Genomic DNA, 21,565 nt, shown 5'->3' on the forward strand with positions numbered 1-21,565 from the left:
CAAATTCATAAAGACATATCACATTCACCTTCACCTATCCCCTAGTGTGTTGGACCGTTGGGGCACCACACAAGATCTGTCGACCGTCTTTCTCCATTCCTGTCTTTTGCCTTGGATATAATCTTTTTCAATGGCTGTCCTGCCATTCTTTTGTGTTGTTTTCCCCTCGCTTTCTCTGTCCGCCTCTCCTTCTTTCACCTGGCACTGTTCCCTGAAGGAAGGTCTTTGCGAGCCCCAAAGACCTAGTAATATGGACATAGAGTTTCAGTTTTTTTGTCAGTAGTTAGCAGGTCAGCGAGGGGTCCAATCGCTGTTCTAATCCTGTCTCCAATCTCTTCGTTTGTGGCGCGCGGTCTTTTTATGTGATACCTAAGATCTTTCTGTAGTATCTCAATTCCATTGCTAGGATCCTCCTCTCTAGTTCAGCAGTCAGCGTCCATGGCTCGCAAGCATATAATAATGTAGCCTTGACCAGGAAGCTCGTCAGTCTGATTCTAGAGTCGAGTTCTAGGCCTTTGAAAGACCAAATAACATTACGTAAAAGATACAATTGCAAAATATGTTTCTACACACCATTTAGCGTTTGCACGCTGGTGCTGCACAGGTCTTGAACAAGGTGTGTTCTGCAGTTTCTGTATTGATCAACATGGCGTTTTCTTTGGTCACCACCGTAATCTTATCTCAGCTGATTCTGTTCTTAATTGCAATCGGGTAGAGCATGAGTGCTGGCAATCCAAAGGGGGAAAACTCAACAGAGATGAGATGTAGCTTTCAAAAATTCAGGTCAGAAATTGAGTCAACAAATTATGACAAATGGTTTAAATAATTAAAATATGAAATGATCAGGAAAAATATACACTCACATATCCAGAAATTATTTAATTACATCTTGTCTAGTCTAGAAATAGATTGATCTAGATCTAGATCTGTTGACAACTAGATAAAAAACATGCCTACTCGCTCTTGATGACGCATACGACTTTTTCATCTTTTATTTTTATAAGTAACGTCTGTATTATATAAGATAAGAAGAAAAGAACTAAGGCTGTAGGCGTTTCCAGATAGCTAGATGATTTAGATTGACGTTTGCCTAGGCATATCCAGATACAAGATTATTTAGATTTACATAGATCTAGGCACATCTGGATATTGATGGTTTAGATTTACACAGATCTAGGCACATCTGGATATTGATGGTTTAGATTTACACAGATCTAGGCACATCTGGATTATGATCATTTAGATTTACAAAGATATAGGCACATCTGGATATTGATGATTTAGATTTACACAGATCTAGGCACATCTGGATATTGATGGTTTAGATTTACACAGATCTAGGCACATCTGGATATTGATGGTTTAGATTTACACAGATCTAGGCATATCCAGATACAAGATGATTTAGATTTACACAGATCTATGCGTATCCAGGCAGACAGATAGACGGACAGAGTTGATATAAGCTTTGTAAAAAACTAAAAGAAATATTACATCTAGGGGGCGCTGTGACAGTTCACGTGACTAAATCCCTCTTTTCTCGGTCAGCAGATGTTCTTAGCAGGATTTCAAGAGAGAGGCCGGTCCTTTCTTTTCTGTTATCCATCCAGCTTTTCTTTGGACGTCCCTTTCTTCGTGCTCCCTCCACTGTATCTTGAAGGATGACTTTTAAAAGTGAGTCATGTCTTACAATACGACAGAACCAGAGTGTAGATTAACCATATCTGTCTGACGCCTGTAATGATTATTTGTTTGCATAATTAAAACATAATATGTATTTCAGTATTTGTCATTACTAGATGTTATATTTCTTTTTGTTTTTACAAACTTATATATCATATCTGTCTGTCGGTCTATCTGTCTGGTAAAAAGTGTGTACACGTTATATGTTCCACACTCACTCTAGGGTCAAGTTGTAACTTTGCACAATTATTTATTGACATAAATAACACATGAATGATTAAGTAACCAATTAGACAAGTAATTGCTGGTAATTCATTATTTTGTTTAAAAGCAACGATGGAAATAAATACTTCAGAAGTCACAGATATGGCTAAATGTGTTGGGTTTAGTCCCCTTAAATAATTGTCAACACAATCTCTCCCTCTCGCATTTCCCGATCAAGTGGAAACTTTAAATAATTAATTATTGAACCTACCAGAACATGAATAAATACGTTTTAAGCAAATTATTAGTCAATCAATTATTGATAATTAATTCTTTGTATGATATCGAATAAGGGAAATATCTTGTTTATTATTGGTAGAAATAACTTTAAGTGCAAGGTTCCTCTTTAGATAAGCTTTTTTTGTATTTAAAGAAAAAAGGATTTTTAAAAATATTTTGCTAGTAATCATATTTAATTTGAATCCAACATATAGTCTAGAATTTCTCTACATTTATAGACTCTAGGTTTTTTTTATGCATATATCTATGTTTTTTTTTTCTCTTAAAGTTATTATGAAACAAAACTACATGCAAAATTTGGGGCGTTTATGATTAATGTACGACTCTATATTACATTTGCTTAATCAGTTTTGTTTTGTTTTTTTATTAGGAGGACATGGGGTGGGATAGAAACTGTTTTAAAATCTATCATTCATTAGTTATTAGGAGGAAACTATTCGCCCTTACAAAACAGCTGTCAACTTGATAATGGAGGATTGGTCTCTTGAATGGAGGAATGGTCTCTTTAATGGATGAATCGTCTCTTTTCTTGAAAGTATTTTTTTATGTATTTTACTTGTTTCGTTTTTCTCTTCCAGCAAAATTTTGATTCGTTCAGTTCTGCTGATTTGTATGCAAGGAATTCTGGGTAGGTTTCGTAAATTCATTTTTCGTTTGACGTTAGCTATGAATGTGTTGCCGAAATAACGAGGCAAAACAAACGTATTGGATGCATTGATATAAATCTACGGTCTACAGGACTATAACTTTAAAAGGGTTTTGATTACATCTTCTTCGTCCTCTCTGTCAGGGGCGGATTGGCTATATGGGCATTCGGGCAATGGCAGGGTGGGCCGGTACCCAATAGTACCGGTAAATCCAGGACCGGTAAATCCACCGAAAGGTCTGCATGAATGCCAGTAAACTGTTTTAAGATTTTATAATATTCTATTTAAAAGCAACACGTTGAGCATTGTGATTTAAAAGAAGACATCTTGCACACTTTAAAGTCTAAGGCTAGTCTAAAGCATTGTCGTAAATATCCTACATCCTTATGTAGAGCTTGTAGTAGGCTTCCATTCCTTATTACATACTAAACGATAAACAAGAAACTTTATTATCTTTATTTCTTATAGAGATCGACGTTAGTGTGAATATATTCGGATGAATCTATAAAGAAACCAGGGCCGGCTTTTTGTAATTGGAGGCCCCATGTGAAGTGCAATGGGAGGGCCCCAAATAAAATAGAAAAAAAAAATTAAGACAGAAAAATACACCATGTAGCGTAGGCAAGGGAATATCATATATCGTGGTGAAAAATATCTTACTGTTCAAGAGAGTTTCAAATCTACAAAAATGGCGTAATATGTTTAAACGCTGAGTTAAACCGAGACCAATCGTTTTAGAAGGCCTGAACACTGAACTTCGACGTCATAACCCGTGGGCAGTTTAGACCAACAGCTCGTTGCCACGTCACAGGTCAATGTTGGGGCCTTCTATTCTGAGTGGTCTCGGTTAAACATAGCCTAAAAGAATGACTAGATCCACGCAAGAAAACAATGTTTGTGCAAACAATGTGTTGCTTCTCATGTTTCCCGTTTTCTTGATTCGGAATTTATTCATATTGGCCAATTTCCAGATGTGTCTTGTACCACGGGAAAGATGTACATCTTCGCACTTCCTCGTATGATTCACTTTGAGCCAAAGATAATCAGTTTCTTGTACGCTCTAAAGAACAGAAAAGTGGAGGTAATTGATTTCTTTCAACCATTATTGTACTCAAGCGCTACAACTCAGTTAAAACAAGCATCATGCGCATTTTTTGTGGTTATCTCCCCTGACAATAATTTGTTTTGGTTTTCTAATGCTTAAGATCTAGAAACGTGTATTTGAAAGAACTTATATGCCCTTTAAGAGCAGAAAAGTACATTCGATTATTATTGTACTCAAGCGCTACAACTCAGCTTATTCAAGCATTATACGCATTTTTAGTGGTTATCTTCCCTGACAATAATTTGTATGCTTATGGTTTTCTAAAGATTAAGATCAAGTAACATGTATTTTGAAAGAATTTATATGCTGAGAAGTTGAGGTCATTGATAACTTTCAACTATTATTCTACTCAAGCGCTACAACTTTGTTAAAACAAGCATCATGCGTATTTTAGTGGTTATCTCCCCCGACAATAATTTGCCTACTTTGGTTTTCTAAAACTTTAGATCTAGAAACATGTATTTTGAAAAAGTATCGTAATTGTGCTTAATTTCGTAATGCAAGCATGATCATTATTATTTCATTCACGGTATGCTATCGAGAGTTTAGATTTATTTTGATTCACATTCTTATTTCATATGCATTTGTTCAGATACCCGGGCTTGCTTAAATGTTTGCGTGTTTATAAATATTGATATGGTAAATGTGTACTTTCTGCTCTGTATGAAATGAGGAAAATGATTATCTAATACCCCAACAGGTGGGCGCGATGTCTGAGTGGTAAAGCGCTTGGATTTTGAAGACTGTGATTTTTATTTTCGGGAATTTTCGGACACAACTCTAATGAGCTTCTGATATTATATGGGGGAAATAAAGGTGGTTGGTCGTTGTGCTGGTCGTTGTGCTGGCTATATGACACCCTTGTTAACCGTGGGCATAGAAACAGATGACATTTACATCAACTGCAGTATAGGCTGCAAGGTCTGAAAAGGGAACAAAACTTTACTTTTATAACTTAAAGAGAGAGTGATCCTTGAAGGATTACGGGCACGACATGGCCTAATTTGTGCCGATGTGCCAAAAACTCAATTTTTCTGTTTAATTCACTAGGCATCTTCGACATAATTACATCTATTAATTCGTTACTTGCACATATGTTAATTGATAATGAGCTAAGGTGACCTTGTTTAATGCATGATTCCATATATACATGAATGAAAACAAATGTTTTTGGTCTAATCTGACCTATTTTCCCCCAAGAGAAGTCAGGATTCCATGGTCTCGGCGTGGCTTATTGGTGGAAACGTCCGTCTTGTGGAAAGGGGATGGGTGAACAAAGCAAAACGAGAGTGGTCCCCATCGGGCTTCCTCCGTAGTCCACGCGCAGCGCGCTCAGTGGAAATGTATCCGAGTCCTTAAAACTGGAAATGAACTGAGACTACGAGGTGCCGCCATCAGTGTCCAATATCTGAACCAACGTTTCTACCATGATTCATGGAGTTCAGATAATGGGAATTTCAAGAAACTCCACTTTGGTGCGCAAAGTGAGAAAATGTCGTGACCAGGAGCTGGAACCGCACTACGGAAACAGTGCGATACCAACCAGTAATATTCACATACATTGTGGAATCCTCAAACAGGACATAGGGGGCAAAGAGATCAGTGTACTTTAAGAGAAGTAGTTAGTTGAAAATAGAGTCTATGATTCATTACGGTTAAACTTCCTAATGGAACTTTTTTTGAATTATTAACATTTTTGTCAGTAGTTTAAAAAGGTTTTACATCGCCAAAAACAAAGAAAACAAATTTCATGGTCTCTCACGACAGGTAACATTCTACCTCAGAAATTTTTCGTAGTTCACTTGGTTGTCCTATTTTCCGGCTGTAGATATCATGGCTATTGTTCCCTGTTGTAGACACATGTACGAACACATGTATTATACATGTCCTCACATGACAAACGATGAACCAGGGATTCTTTCGAAGGCAGCCGGCTCCGGTTTTCATGCAAGCCTAGAAGCCAAAGAAATCCCGGGAAATACAATGCTAAATTATTATTTTTTTTTTTTGGTGCGTGTGCTGACAGATCAGCGTGAAATTTCATTGTTCTAATGTTCTGTCCAACACTATATACTTAAAGCTGGGCTAATGAATGCGAACAATGTTCCTGGACATCACTCAGTTACCACGTTATTGGTGAGGCGTCTGTTCCGCGACATTGGATACAGTTATACAGGTTCAAAGGAATCTTACTAATCCGACAGATTTTCCAAATCTCAGTTGAATAAACCTGCCTAAGTTGGCCGAAAGGCATGGGCTTCCAGATGTTAACCTGTCAAAATATATTATGTGATAGTACTATTACCTGTCTTTCGTTTATGTTCTTTTAGGAAGTTAAATGAATTCGATTTATCAAATAAATATGTGATGTAAAATTGGTTATTGCTCTGTTGTTTTGTTTTTTTAATAATAATAAAAAATTCATAAGTATACGTTAGCTAAACTTAGGTTGCTTCCCTTATTCACTTAGGTTGCTTCCCTTATTCACTCAGGTTGCTTCCCTTATTCACTTAGGTTGCTTCCCTTATTCACTTAGGTTGCTTCCCTTATTCACTTAGGTTGCTTCCCTTATTCATACTCTGTTGTACTCCCAGGTGTACTACAGCTACAATGGCTCTGCTTCTCGTGCTCTGATGATACCAGCGCGTGACGTTCTCAAGTTTGAGTTTCCTATCAACGACATGTAAGTCTAAGCCAAGGATCAATTACAACCTATTACAACCTGACGGCAGGGCCGGCCTTAGGCATAGGCTAACCCGGCAGCCGCCTAGGGCCTACGACAGACCGGGGGGGGGCTGTGGTTAAAGTCCTGGGAGGAATCCGACAGGGCCCGTGGTGTCTGGCGGCAAATGCGTCACCCAGATTGCGACGATCCGTGGTGACGGTTGTCAAGGTCAGACCAAGCAATAATTGCCTAGTGTAGGACGGAACACTGTCCTGTTGGGGCATACTTTGCCCGGTTCCGTCAGAACTATGACTCACGATGCCGTCACTGTGGAGAGAGCGTCGAAACAGTGTCGCATATTTTATATGAGAGTCCCCAGCTCCGAGAGCTAAGAGGGGACGTGTCAGAAAGCACAGCCTAAGGGTTGAACATAGCCCGCGTGCCGTAGACTGGGCCTCGAACATTTTTCAGAGAAAGAAATTTCTTAATTTTATTAGCGGCCCCCGTAAGAAGAAAAAGCCGCTATTAGGTTTGTGCAAAATGTCCGTCTGTCCGTCTGTCCGTCTGTCACACTCAGATCTCGAAAACTAGAAGAGATATGAAAAATATTATTTCATCATTAAATGCGGCTTGAAAAGTTTAGGTGCAACGGCTACTTTTGGTTTTCTAAAAGCAAACCGTTTAATTTATAAAATTAATTATGCAAGCGATTTTTTCATAAAAATACACCAATTCTAAAACAATTACGTAAATGTAAGGGAGGCAATGTTACAATATACTAACAAAGATGGACAATTTTTGTGTATTTTCAGTATCACTAAGTCAAATATATTTTTAAAATGTACAGAAAATGTTTACAACAAATATAAATAATAGTTAACGATGTTTTTTCTGGTCAAATAGCTGCTAAAATTAAAAGAAAACATTTCTGTTTGTTTATAAAGGCTAATAATGCATTTTGTATGTAAATATCACGCACATTTTTTTTAATGGACTTTTTATGCAGCGATTTTCGTGCAGTAGCGTAACGTCGCTACATGACCAGGTGCTAAACCAATTCCTTAAACTTTTTTAAAAAATCAGATTTTATTTATTTTTTCTTTAGTGCCCCCATCCGAATAAAAGAAGATTATTTTTGTGCGTTTTGTCTGTTGGTCGGTCTGTCCGTCACGATTAGATTAAAAAAAACTAGAACTCTAAAAGCTATTGAAAATCTGATTTACACTTTAATGTTCCTCCCGTAACATCTCAATAGTTTTAAGTATCTAAAAATTGATTGTTCCGGATTTTTTTGTGCAAAACTAATCAACCCCAACAAATGTTTGTTTGCTCTTCTAATTTATATTATATTCAATTTCCATGCTTAAACGTTGCAAAAACACATTATCAATAATATGTTGTTCCGTTTTTTATGTAAATAGCATATTAATGCTAAATCAAAATCTCTATACTGACTTATATTTCATTAAGTGTAAAAATGTTCCGGATATTGTTTTATAAAACATGAATTATGCCTAATGATTGTTTGAAATCGCATAATTTACTAATATTATACTTATATTATTTGACAATGCGTCACTATAATTTGGTTATCAATATCAAATTGTTCCGTATTTTCATCTTTAAACAAATTTTAAAAATATCGACAATAGGTTGTTCAGGGCTTTAAAAAAAAGTAATTTACTAGAATTGATTACTGAAAATTACTTTTTAGACATTTAATTTTTTTTGCTAAAACATAACATAGAAGTTTTGTAATCGATTAAGAAAGTTCCGGAGTTTGTTTCTTATAAATCGTCGCCAGAAATTTCCGAATTTATTTAAAAATCTACTAACGCCAAATAATTGTTTGAACTCCCTCTTCTAATTAATAAACAAATAATCTTCTCATTTACGAAATAATGTTTTTACGGATTTTTATGAAAAATATTTTAACTCACTACTCTCTTACAGTACATTTAACTTTCTACCTAAAACATTACAAAATCTAATTATCGTTAATATTATGTTCCGATTTTTAAGGAAAACAGAATCCAAACACCAAAGTAAGGTATGAAAATCTCTCCACATGGGTGTAGTACATCTAATTTTTATACGAGACCACCCAAAAAATTTAATTAACGGTATTTCATTTATCTGAAATTCTCTTTTTCTTTTACTATTTATACAAACATCCGGAACAATCTATTATATAAACTTTTCAATTGTGTTCATACCTAAAAATTATTGCGATGTTTTGAAACGTAGAATAAAGGTTAATCAATTTTTAATAACTATTAGTTGTTTTTCTTTTATATTAAGATGACGGACAGACCGACTGACAGACAAAACGCAAAAACAATGCGGCTTTGATCCTTTTTAAATAAATTCTATTAGAACTCAGTGCACCAATGTCTATGAACCCTCGTTAAATATCTCGTGTAAATAGACATTTTTTTTATGGTACCGGTACTAGCCTATTGTGAGGTTATGGAATTTTTTTTCTTTGACGTCATATGAATGGACTCTTTAAATGTAATGTTAAAAGAACGCACTCGGTGCACCAATGTCTATTAACCCTCGAAAAATTGCTTGTATTAATAAAAACATATTTTAGTCTAACTAAGCCGTGTGACGTAGTGTTTTTTTTCCTTTGACGTCATATGGAATGAATTGTTTAAAAGAAATGCTAAAAGAACGCACTCGGTGCACCAATGTCTATGAACACTCGATAAATGGCTCGTAATGATGAAGGCGATTTTTATTCTAGCTAGGCCGTGTGACGTAGTGGTTTTTTTTTTCCTTTGACGTCATATGGAATGAATTCTTTAAAAAAAATGCTTAAAGAACGCACTCGGTGCACCAAAGTCAATGAACACTCGATAAATGGCTCGTATCGATGAAGACGATTTTTAGTCTAGCTAGGCCGTGTGACGTAGTGTTTTTTTTTTCCTCTGACGTTATATGGAATTAATTCTTCAAATGAAATGAAAAAAGAACTCGGTATAGTAATGTTTATTAAGCCTCGTTATGTGACTCGCGTTTAAAAAAGGAATGATATCTTGATTTAGATCTAATCTAGATTTTTTAAACTAGATCTAGATTTTTATTACAGTATTTCTAGATCTGGATTTATATTCTAATCAAAATTATTTTAGAGTCTATATCTAGAATTTGTAGATCTAGTTTAGACTAAAATAGACTAGATTAAGATGTAGAATTTCAATTTCTAAACTTAAAGTGTAAAAAAAAAAAGTGTAGATTTTCATTTCCAAACGTTTTGATCAATATTGTAATGTTTTAATATACTAAAACTAATCTACTATTTTTTTATTTAATTTAAATTTAAATTTACGGCAAATGAATCTTTGAAACATTATTACTTTTGACCATCGGATGGCTGCCTGGTCGTGCGGTTTTCGCGCTAGACTGTCGTTCAGATTTATGGATGGTCCAGGGTTCAAACCCTGCCCGCTCCCATCCCCCGTCGTCCTGCGGGAGGTTTGGACTAGGAAGTAATTATCTTCAACTCTGAAGGAACATCCGAAACATGTAAAACATTTTACATCAAAATTAAATCACTTCTTGAATATTATTTGCGAATATGCAGATCCGACAGGGATCCGACTTCGACGGGGGCCGCCTCTGAGTTTGTGTAACACAAACTCTCTTTGTAATCTTGTTGTTTTTATGTTCTTTTTTTTTTTTTTCTATTTCAATTGTGGTCACCGAATTCACCACGCATAGGGCCTCCAATTATCAACGTCCGGCCCTGCTGACGGGCATCTAAATTCCAAAAACGCTTGTCATAGGCCGCAACACCTAAAATAGAACCGAGCCCTCCATACAGAAGGATAGGTAACAAGTTTACTAGTGATTGGAGAACAACCCGTCTCTGAATGGAATGGCATACTGGCCGTAGTCTGGTCACCACTGCTCTAAGAGTCTAAACACATCCACACATCATACACTTTTTTTTTAAGATTAACAGTACTGTAATATGATGTCTTATTTTCTTTTTATAACACACTTATGGCAACATATACGTATACATTCGCAGAGCAGACGAGGACCTTCGTTGCCTCGTATCAGTTCGATTTGGTACCACACACACACACACCCAATGAGGCATTGTGTTATTTGACAGCAGCGATATTTTGCCACAGTCATTTTGAGGCTGCAGTTTGTGCGGCGGATAGTAATAGTTATGTCTCTTCATGTCTTTTGTTATGAAAATCAATACAGAGCAAAGCGCTTATAGTGAGGATACGTTTGTAATAGTGTCGGTTTTATAAATTAAAACAATAGTTTTTTTTTTACTTTCTTGAAAAACAAGCATTTCCTTATTTAGAACAAAAGAAATAACGACTCAGCTCTCTTGTCTGTCTGATACTGTCTCGGTACATCTCTGGAGATGCGGTGGCTGAGTGGTAAAGCGCTTAGCGTCCGAACCGAGGGGCCAGAGTTCGAATCCTTGTAAAAAAAAACTAGAATTTTTTATTTTAGGGAGCTTTGGGGCGTCTCTGAGTCCACCCAGCTCGAATGGGTACCTGACATTACTTGGGGAAAAGTAAAATTGGTTGTTCGTTGTGCTGGCTACATTACTCGCTCGTTAACTGTAGGCCACAGAAACAGATGACCTTTACATCACTTCCCTGAAGATCGCAAGGTCTGAAAGGGGAACTGCCGTTTCAATCGTGAAAGGTGCTTAGTTTTTCAAGTTACACAATAAGTAATAAAAAGTATTTTTTTTTTATACTTTTGCATGTACTCCACGAGAGAGAAATGACAATGTGTGAATCAGTCAGTCAGTTAGGGCTTTGGGTTATATATTATTATAGACTAAAGTCAGTGATATTTTGTTGTGTTAGCTCGTTTCAGGATCAGGGTCCGTGCGGTGTTTACAAGCTCCACAGCAACACTGAGTTCATCGTGACCTTGCTGCTCTTGGACAGCGAGATCTCTCTGGACGTCATTCAGGTCATACCGGTTGAAGCTTGGGTCAAGGTCTACTATGCTGCTACGTTGACGTAGGTATATTCGGACTGAAGCCAATCGTAAGAACACTGACCGGTCATGTGACTACCAGTGGTCAGCAGAGACCAGTAGTATACTGACCTATGACGTGGCAATAAGCTTTTGGTCTCCACCGACCACAGGTTGCTACGTCACAGGTCTGTGTTCAGGCCTACTATGACGACAGAACTAATTCGGACATAGTTTACAGGCTTCTACATTAAGTAATTTGTTTTATGACGACAGAACTAATTCGGACATAGTTTACAGGCTTCTGCATTAAGTAATTTGTTTTATGACGAAAGAACTAATTCGGACATAGTTTACAGGCTTCTACATTAAGTAATTTGTTTTATGACGACAGAACTAATTCGGACATAGTTTACAGGCTTCTACATTAAGTAATTTGTTTTATGACGACAGAACTAATTCGGACATAGTTTACAGGCTTCTACATTAAGTAATTTGTTTTATGACGACAGAACTAATTCGGACATAGTTTACAGGCTTCTACATTAAGTAATTTGTTTTATGACGACAGAACTAATTCGGACATAGTTTACAGGCTTCTACATTAAGTAATTTGTTTTATGACGACAGAACTAATTCGGACATAGTTTACAGGCTTCTACATTAAGTAATTTGTTTTATGACGACAGAACTAATTCGGACATAGTTTACAGGCTTCTACATTAAGTAATTTGTTTTATGACGACAGAACTAATTCGGACATAGTTTACAGGCTTCTACATTAAGTAATTTGTTTTATGACGACAGAACTAATTCGGACATAGTTTACAGGCTTCTACATTAAGTAATTTGTTTTATGACGACAGAACTAATTCGGACATAGTTTACAGGCTTCTGCATTAAGTACTTTGTTTTATTTGGGTACATCATTATATTAGCATCTCAGCTCTTTAAGTACCTCGCAATGTTGGCACTTTGCTTCATTTGAGTACATTGGCACGTCACCTCTATAGTGAATTAAGGTAATACAGCTGACTACGTCATGATGGCTCCAGACCTAGATATAGTCTCCAGCCAAATTTATTTTATTTAATTTTTACTTTTATAATTATAACGGTCAAACTAGAATCTTCCCGTGTGGCCAACGAGCTAGTAATTATTTTCTTAGCAATATACATCAGCTGTTACATTTCTAGGAAAATCGTTAAAGCCGTTTATGAGATCAGCTATACGCCCAAAGACCTAGGTTCCAAAAAGGAGTGACTAGAGGTATTGTGATAAGTGTAGTTTGGATTAGCGGTCTGGTGCCACACCACAGTTCATATCCCAATGACACTATAACACTCTTAATTAATGTCATACTGTCATTTCTGTCACTAGGAGGACGCCATCTGTTCAGATCTTTACAAACGAGGGAGTTAACTTGATCCAGGTTTGTTTCATGAGTTCTTTCCCTTACACTTTTCAAATTACCTACGACTCGGTCAAGTACATGAAGGACTCGACACTGGAGCTCCAGCTTAACGCGTGAGTCCAAACACACACACTCGCAACACACAAACACACACAGACACTCATTATTACACAAACGCGTATACAGACTCGTATACTCGCTCACACGCACACCTAAACAGAACAGCACACATCCACGTACACAAACATACATACATATTCGTATCTCATGTAATCACTAAATATACAAAAAGTCCTAGAACTCTCCGGAAATTATTAAAATCTTTTGAAAACTCATAAAAATTTCCTGAAATAATGACAATAAAATGACACTGGGATGACATTCAAAATGACAATCCTACGTGCGATAACAAAAAGACATTATACAATACCCGTAATTGTAGTTCTGGTGAAAGAAGCTTCTCACGCCTAAAACTAATGAAGAATTACTTGAGGTCAACAATTCTCGAAGACAAATTGAAACATTTGATCATTCTGGCTATTGAGCGAGATCTATATAGGAAATATAATTTTTATGACGTACTGTATGACTTCGCTACACGCAAGGCTCGTAGAGTAATTTCTGTACATAGTAAAGAATGAATAAAATGCAAAGACGAATTTATTTTCTAATACAAACTCTTAATTTTCACTTACTGTTCGCATCCCTACCTAAACGTGGGGTAACTCTAGTCCGACTTGCAGAAATAAAAGAGTGATCTTTCCATGACTTCTTGGTGGTGTCAGGAATGGTTAAGTCATGAAGAGAATATATATAGATATTGTTTGGATTTTTTTTTATATAGATGAAAATGTTTTAAAATTTTAACCATTTTTAGCAGCTCAACAAATTTAACTGTATCATATGTTTATGTAGATCTTGAGTTAACATTAATTAAACATGTTTTCTCAGCGATGGAGGTTTTTCAATCTCGGATTGTCATAACAAAACAGACCCAGTAGGCTCGCTTACAGGTGAGTTTGAAATCATGGCAATCTCAAAAGATCACTCTTTCTCTCATTCCACTGTATCTCTTTGTCTTTCTATTTCTTTTTAAGCGGCCCCCGAAAGGGGAAAAGACGCTATTAGTTTTGTGTGAAATGTCTGTCCGTCTGTCCGTCTGACCGTCTGTCCGTCTGTCCGTCAGTCCCCTTTAGATCTCGTAAACTAGAAAAGATATTGAAAATCCGACATCACATCATTTTAGACCATTCAAAGTTCTAATGCAACGGCTACTTTTTTTTTCCTGAAAGCAAAAAAATCTAATTTTTAAAATCAGTTATGCAAGCAGTTTTTTAAAGAGAAAAAGCTAATTAATATGCATTATAAGTTAGACCTAACTTAAAACGAATAAAAATCTTATAAACTTTTTTTTGTTTTGTTTTGTTTTTTTTATGTCTGTCATAATGTTAGATATAATTTAATTATAGATCTTTCGAATAAGAGATTGAGCCTTTTCAAAACAGTTAAATTACTTGTAAGACTTCAGTTAGGCCTGGAGAGGCGCGTTAGTTCAGTGGTTAAGCACTTGTCTTCAGAACCGAGGGTCCAGGGTTCGAAGACTGGGATATTCAACTTCGGAATCCTTGGGCGCCTCTGAGTCTACCCAGCTCTAATGGGTACCTGACATTAGTTGGGGAAAAGTAAAGGCGGTTGGTCGTTGTGCTGGCTACATGACACCCTCGTTATCCGTAGGCCACAAAAACAGATGAACTTTACATCACCTGCCCTATAGACCACAAGGTCTGAATAGGGGAACTAGTTAGGCCAGGTTCACATCTAACTTTGCATTCACTTGAACCTATCCTTTGATCTGCTGCACCGTTGGGGCACTACACAAGATCTGTCAACCTTCTTTCTCCATTCTTATCTCTCATTTGTCTCTGATATAATTTCATTTGGATGTTCTTTCTGAAAATATTGAAGCCTGCCTGGGAGGACCACTTCAGGGGCCGATTTTAAGTTTGTGTTTCCACACAAACTTTCTTTGTTTAATTCTTCTTTCTCTTCCGTTCATTTCATTTCTTCATCCCACTGTCTTTCTTTCTCTCTATATATTTTCTTTCTTTCTTTCTATATATTTTCTTTCTTTTTCTTTATATATTTTCTTTCTTTTCCTCTATATATTTTCTTTCTCTCTATATATATTCTCTTTCTTTCTCTCTATATATTTTCTTTCTATCTATATATTTTCTTTCTTTCTATCTATATATTTTCTTTCTTTCTATATATTTTCTTTCTTTATATATATTTTCTTTCTTTCTCTCTATATATTTTATTTCTTTCTCTATATATACTTTCTTTATTTTTCTCTATATATTTTCTTTCTTTCTCTATATATATTTTCTTTCTTTCTATATATTTTCTTTCTTTCTATATATTTTCTTTCTTTCTATATATTTTCTTTCTTTCTCTCTATATATTTCCTTTCTTTCTATATATTTTCTTTCTTTCTATGTATTTTCTTTCTTTCTATATATTTTCTTTCTTTCTATATATTTTCTTTCTTTCTCTCTATATATTTCCTTTCTTTCTATATATTTTCTTTCTTTCTATGTATTTTCTTTCTTTCTATATATTTTTTTCTTTCTTACTTTCTATTTTCTTTCTTTCTTACTTTCTATTTTTTTTCTCTCGATATATTTTCGTTCTTTATATTTCCTTTCTCTTGCCCTTTCTCCTTTCTTTATTACGCTTTTTTTTTCTTTGTTTTCTTTTTTTTTCTGTATTTTTCTTGTTTTTTTCTCTCTCTCTCTCTGTTTCTTGCTATGTCTTTCTATCTTTTCTGTCCCTATTTTTCGTATATCTCTTGCATTTATTTCATTATTTCGCTATCTTCTTTTCTCTCTCTCTCTCTCTCTCTCTCCTTTAATTCTTTCTCGTATTTTCTTGGTAAATTTTTATTGCACTGTTTTTTTCTTCTTTTATTGCATCTATTTCTCTGACTGTCAATTTTTATCTCACTGATCCCATATTTCTCATTCTATCTCTCTCTCTCGCTCTCTCGTTCTCACTTTCTCTCATGCTCTCTCTATTTCTCTCTCTCTTTTTCTCTCTCTATTCTTTCTTTCTCTCTCTTTCTCTCTCTCTTTCTCTCTCTCTTTCTCTCTCCTTCTCTCTGTCTCTCTCCTTCTCTCTTTCTCTCTCCTTATCTCTTTCCCGTTCTCTCTCTCTTTCTCTTTCTTTCTCTCTTACACTCTCATTCTCTCTTTCTCTTTCTCTCTCTCTTTCTCTCTCTCTCTTTCTCTCTCTCTCTCTTTCACTCTCCTTCTCTCTTTCTCTCTCTCTTTCACTCTCCTTCTCTCTCCTTTTCTCTTTCACTCTCCTTCTCTCTTTCTATTTCTTTTTTTCTCTCCTTTTCTCTCTCTCTCTCTTTTACTCTCCTTCTCTCTCCTTCTCTCTTTCTCTTTTTCTTTCTCTCTCCTTTTCTCTTTCTCTCTCTCTTTCACTCTCCTTCTCTCTCATTTTCTCTTTCTCTCTCCTTCTCTCTTTCTCTTTTTCTTTCTCTTTCCTTTTCTCTTTCTCTCTCTTTCACTCTCCTTCTCTCTTTCTCTTTCTCTTTCTCTCTCTCTTTTACTCTCCTTCTCTCTCCTTTTCTTTTCCACTCTCCTTCTCTCTTTCTCTTTCTCTCTCCTTTTCTCTTTCACTCTCTCTTTCTCTATCCTTCTCTCTCTTTCTCTCTCCTTCTCTCTCTCTCTTTCTCTCTCTTTCTCTCTCTCTATTTCTTTCTCTCTATTTCTCTCTCTCTCTCTCATTGTTGTCTCTGTTGTATTTTTACATAGGCTCTAATTTCCTGCGCTCTTCATCTCTAAAAGTCCCCAATCCTTGTTTTTTTGTATTCTCCCCAGGCACACGTATTACTGGGTCAATGCCACTCGGTGTTATTAGCGGAAGCTGCTACGGGGCTACGAGCTCAGTCGTTTGCGACACCTTTCAGAAAAACATTCTGGACTCTTCTCGAGACATCGCAGCCGGTAACGTCTCAAAATAGTTTATACCTATATCTTTTTAGATCTACTTAGATCACTCTAACAATGTATAATTCTATCTTCAATAGATCTATACTAGTTGCAGTTATTCTGTCGCTTAATCAACAGCTAGGAATTTGCCTTCATTGGGGGGCCCGGGGTCTTGAGCCCCCCCCCCCCTGCATGTTTGCGTAATATTTAATGTAAAAAACACTCATTTGGCTTACCCTTAAGTGGGGTCCGGGGGGATTTTTAAATTCTCCCTCCCCCCCCACTCGAGCTACGACTCTGCGCTTAGTAGACAATAAAAGCATTTTGTCTCTATCACTATGGCGACACCTATATGTGTTACAATGGAATTGGTGGGTGGATATGATTTAGTGTGTTCAGACGTTAAATCTGGTGGCCTCTTGTCTTGTCTAATATAGATTGCTTACTTTCAATGACAGCATATTTTCTCTTAACGAAACAAACTATTTTAATCCTCGTGTAGAGATCATGAAAAGATTACACATTATTAATATCAATGCATTTTAGAATTCAATAGTAAATTGACCTAGTTAGATTCGAACTGTGGTCCGGGTTCGAATCCTAGTGAACACAGGGATTTTTAACTTAGGGATCTTTGGGCGCCTTTGAGTCGCCTCTGAGTCCACCCAGCTCTAATGGGTACCTAACATTAGTTGGAGAAAGTAAAAGCAGGCGATTGGTCTGAAAGGGGAAATAACTTAAAGAAGATATAGGTATATAGATAAATATACATACATACATAAAGTTAGATAGATAGATAGATAGATAGATAAGATAGATAGATAGATACTTGCAAACTGAACAAATTGTTCTTATCCCAATATAGCCTAGCTAATAGCAACTAAATTTCCACTTTGAGGCCCTGTATTCTATAGAACAAATGATATTAAGGTCTTCAGTTTCTATGGTTGACGGTTAACGAGGGTGTCATATGGCCAGCACAATGACCAACCTCTTATTCCCCCTCAAAACATGTCATACACCCTATAGAGTTGTGTGGACTCATTTGGCGTTCTAATAAAATCCTGAAATTAAAAATGCTAGCTTTCATGGAAATTCGAACCTGGAATCCCTCGGTTAGGAAGCCAACTAACAAACAGAAACACCCTGACTGACCCTAACCCTTTTCAAAATGTATGCATTGAACTTTTATTCTATAAGTGCAAAGAACCACCTTATATTCTGTTTGTACATTCATATTTGATTATTCCTGCATAAAAAAACTCTCGGCCGGATTTAAGGGAGGGCAGACGGGGATACAGCCCCGGGGGCTCAACGACAAAGGGGTCTTCACAAAAGAGATAAAAATATATCCGAATTTCAAAGTATCAGAACCATTTTTTTTACTAACATTTTTTTTTTGGCGTATTTTTACGGCTGACAAAAATGACGTGATGAAGAAGAGTACTCTTGTAGCATGCTCGGAATAAATAAATACAGCTCCAGAGTTACGACGGTGCGTCTGCCAAGGGCCTTACCCTGTACAAACTAAAAAAATATACACTTTTTAAAGCTAAAATTTTCATAAATTGTTTTTTTTTTCAAATAAAAAGTGAGATCCAATGTACGGGAACTAAATTTTTGTTTCGTCTAAAATATAGCTTTTTGATATAAGATCTTTATTAAAGCATTCGAAAAATTGTAGGGGCCTCCACTAAAGATCCACATACTTAAATCCGGCCTGAAAATGTAATACATTAGTACTTAATGCCCTTTCGTTTCTTTCTTGCCCCCTCCTCTCATACAGATATGCTTTTGCCCACCTCTGGTACGAATATCATCACCCCACACATCGAAGGGCGTTACAGCGGAAGTGACGTGCTCTTGGTCGCCACAGCCGATAACACGACGGTCAACTATACTGATGACCCTGGACAAAAGCAGATCATCCTTAAGACGGACCGGTCATCCAAGTTTGTGAGTGCTTCGCGTTCTACGTTTTTCTGGTCATTAGAACTCTGCAAACACTAGTAGTTTGAATCATAACATAGACTTCTTACTGTATTGGAGATTTATATCGCGTAATATACTTAAATCATTCCATAAACCTAATCTATGTTATGGTTTTTATATAGGGTTACCAGACGTCCAGTTAATTGAGGCCATGTCCTCCTTTTTGGGTTGGTGTCCTCCGTCCGGCAGGCGTTAGTCTTAAGTGCAAAAATGTCCGGCTTTTTCACAACAATTGGATATTATCCACCATTGGGGTTCATTCTTTGATATCTTCTGGATCAATTGTACAGACTCACTCATAGACTTCACTGTCATAGACGCACTCATAGACAGCACTGTCACAGACTCAGTCAGCCTCACTCATAGACAGCACTGTCACAGACTCATTCATAGACAGCACTGTCAGAGACTCACTCATAGACAGCGCTGTCACAGACTCACTCATAGACAGCACTGTCATAGACTCACTCATAGACAGCACTGTCACAGACTCACTCATAGACAGCACTATCAAGACTGTCACAAGTAAGATGACAATCATTTGACAACCTTCTTCTCGAAGAGGTGTTTGTTGAAGGATGCCAGTGCAGAGGCATAGAAATAACTCGGAAGAGACTTTCTTCGTTCAGCAGTGTGCAGTGGAGAACGAGGGACTTTCTTACAAAGCTTATATCAAACTCACTCTGTCTTTCTGTCTGTCTGTGTTTCTGTCTGTCTGGTAAAATGTGTATGACACGTTATTCTCCCACACCCATTCTCGGATAAAACTGTAACTATGTGAACATTTTTATTGACATTGACAAGTCATGAATCATTAATAAAAGTAACCATTGGGACAATTAATTACTGGTAATTACTTTTTTTTGTTTATAGCATTAAGGGAAACTAATACTACAATATTCACATTGCTAAATTTGTTGGGTTTAGTCCCCTAAAATAATTGTTAACGCTATTTCTTCTTAACGCATTCTTAAATCTAGTTCATACTTTATGCTGCTATTTATTGTACCTGACTAAACATCATAAGGCATTATTGTGCCTCTATGATGGTGGTTCTTTCATTATATTGACCGGAAACTGTCTTGCTACTTTGCTTTGTTTCATTATGTCATTTTCTTTTGTGAGCCTTTATTTCCATTTATATTTTCCATGATCTTTTTCTTTTGTTTGTAAATAAACTTCCTTTTTTTGGTTGCAACTGAAATCTCAGACTTATTACTTGTCTGTCTCAGTAGTTTTGTACATCTAGAGGCTATAGTTATTAGCCTAGATAATATAATTGGGACCACAAAGTACCACTGGACTAACTTGCCAGTACAGTACAGGTCCCTGGTCTTATGACCCATTCTAATACTAGGTCACAACTGTATGCCTAGTGGTTCTCAAACTATGGTTTGTGTCAGGTTTTGACTATATAAAGGGGTCAACGTGTCAAAAACAAATTTGAGAACCTCTGATCTAGTCAACTACATTTTTTGTCTCTCTTCATCTTATTTCACTACAAGCAATTTATCTTATAATAGCACCAAGAACCATAATCTGCTCGTGCAACTAAGCTGAGTTTCTCCCCTTGATTTTTAGGTTTCTCAGAAGTTTGGCCCGATGAGGCTGGAAAGTGACAAGCCCATCTACGTCTTCTTCGTGCTCGTGTCCTCTTGTTACAACACCTCTGACAAATACGAGTGGGGTGACCCCGCCTTAACAGTGGTTTCTCCTGTTCTACACTACTATGACTCCTATGCTTTTAGGTAATGTAACTGGTACAACGGAATTTGGTGGCTAATTTGTCTCGGCGTTTTCAAAAGTTAAACCCGATGACATCAAATCCAATGTATAAAGTAAAGTTCCCCCTTTCAGATCATCCAGTCTATAGGGCAGATGATGTTAAGGTGATCTGTTTATTATGCCAACGGCTAAAGAGCAGGCTGTCATGTCACCAGCACAATGACCAAATGCCTTTACTTTCCCCCCAACTAATTTCAGGTACACATGAGAATTGGATGGGTTATAGTGCTCTCTAAAAATCCTTAAAAGTATTTTAATTTTGGAAACATTGTACTTTACTAAGCTTCTATTAACTCACTCTGACTGGTACAAATGGTGTACACGTTATTCCTCCCACTTGACATTCTCGGATTCTTTAAAACTTTACACAATTATTCATTGTCGAAAACAATAATAAAAATACATTTCTTTTCGTTTTTTAAATAGTACATTGGCCCCCTCGATCTCCCTCCCTCTATTACTAGTCACGCCCCTCTTGGCAGATATCACCCCCTTCCAGCTGCATCCCATGTATAGAAAAAGCTGTATTATGCCACCAGAGCGTTAGAATTTAGATCTATATACAGAACTTGATCAACTTTATGCTTTTCTCATTCAGTGTGTTTGACTGGAATCAGTATGAGACAATGCACTATATCTCCATCGTGATTCAAACGCGAGCAAGATACAGCCTCATGATAAACTACACGCCTCTACAAGCAAGGTAAAAACATCTCTTTTTAAAAATTTATTCTATAAAACGGATGGCAGCTTGGTATGCGCATTGGCCTGTAATCAAGCTTAGCCGGAGTTCAAACCCTGACCGTT

At 36.6% G+C, this 21,565-nt stretch overlaps 1 protein-coding gene across 2 annotated transcripts in view; it reads left to right on the forward strand.

Annotated features, from left to right (window-relative positions):
* The first annotated feature begins 626 nt into the window (after positions 1-626).
* The window catches only part of LOC106078928 (uncharacterized), a 50,192-nt gene continuing 29,253 nt past the window's right edge, over positions 627-21,565 (forward strand). For both annotated transcript variants that reach the window (XM_056017498.1, XM_056017497.1), the window contains exons 1-11: positions 627-783; positions 2,766-2,815; positions 3,806-3,915; positions 6,534-6,622; positions 11,455-11,613; positions 12,950-13,096; positions 13,935-13,996; positions 16,871-16,996; positions 18,768-18,937; positions 20,555-20,721; positions 21,357-21,461. In XM_056017498.1, the coding sequence (XP_055873473.1) occupies positions 719-783; positions 2,766-2,815; positions 3,806-3,915; positions 6,534-6,622; positions 11,455-11,613; positions 12,950-13,096; positions 13,935-13,996; positions 16,871-16,996; positions 18,768-18,937; positions 20,555-20,721; positions 21,357-21,461 (1,250 nt within the window). In that variant the 5' untranslated portion in view covers positions 627-718. The remainder of the gene's footprint in view (positions 784-2,765; positions 2,816-3,805; positions 3,916-6,533; positions 6,623-11,454; positions 11,614-12,949; positions 13,097-13,934; positions 13,997-16,870; positions 16,997-18,767; positions 18,938-20,554; positions 20,722-21,356; positions 21,462-21,565) is intronic.

The sequence above is a fragment of the Biomphalaria glabrata genome, chromosome 18 (genome assembly GCF_947242115.1).
Source record: "Biomphalaria glabrata chromosome 18, xgBioGlab47.1, whole genome shotgun sequence".
Taxonomy (NCBI): domain Eukaryota; kingdom Metazoa; phylum Mollusca; class Gastropoda; family Planorbidae; genus Biomphalaria; species Biomphalaria glabrata.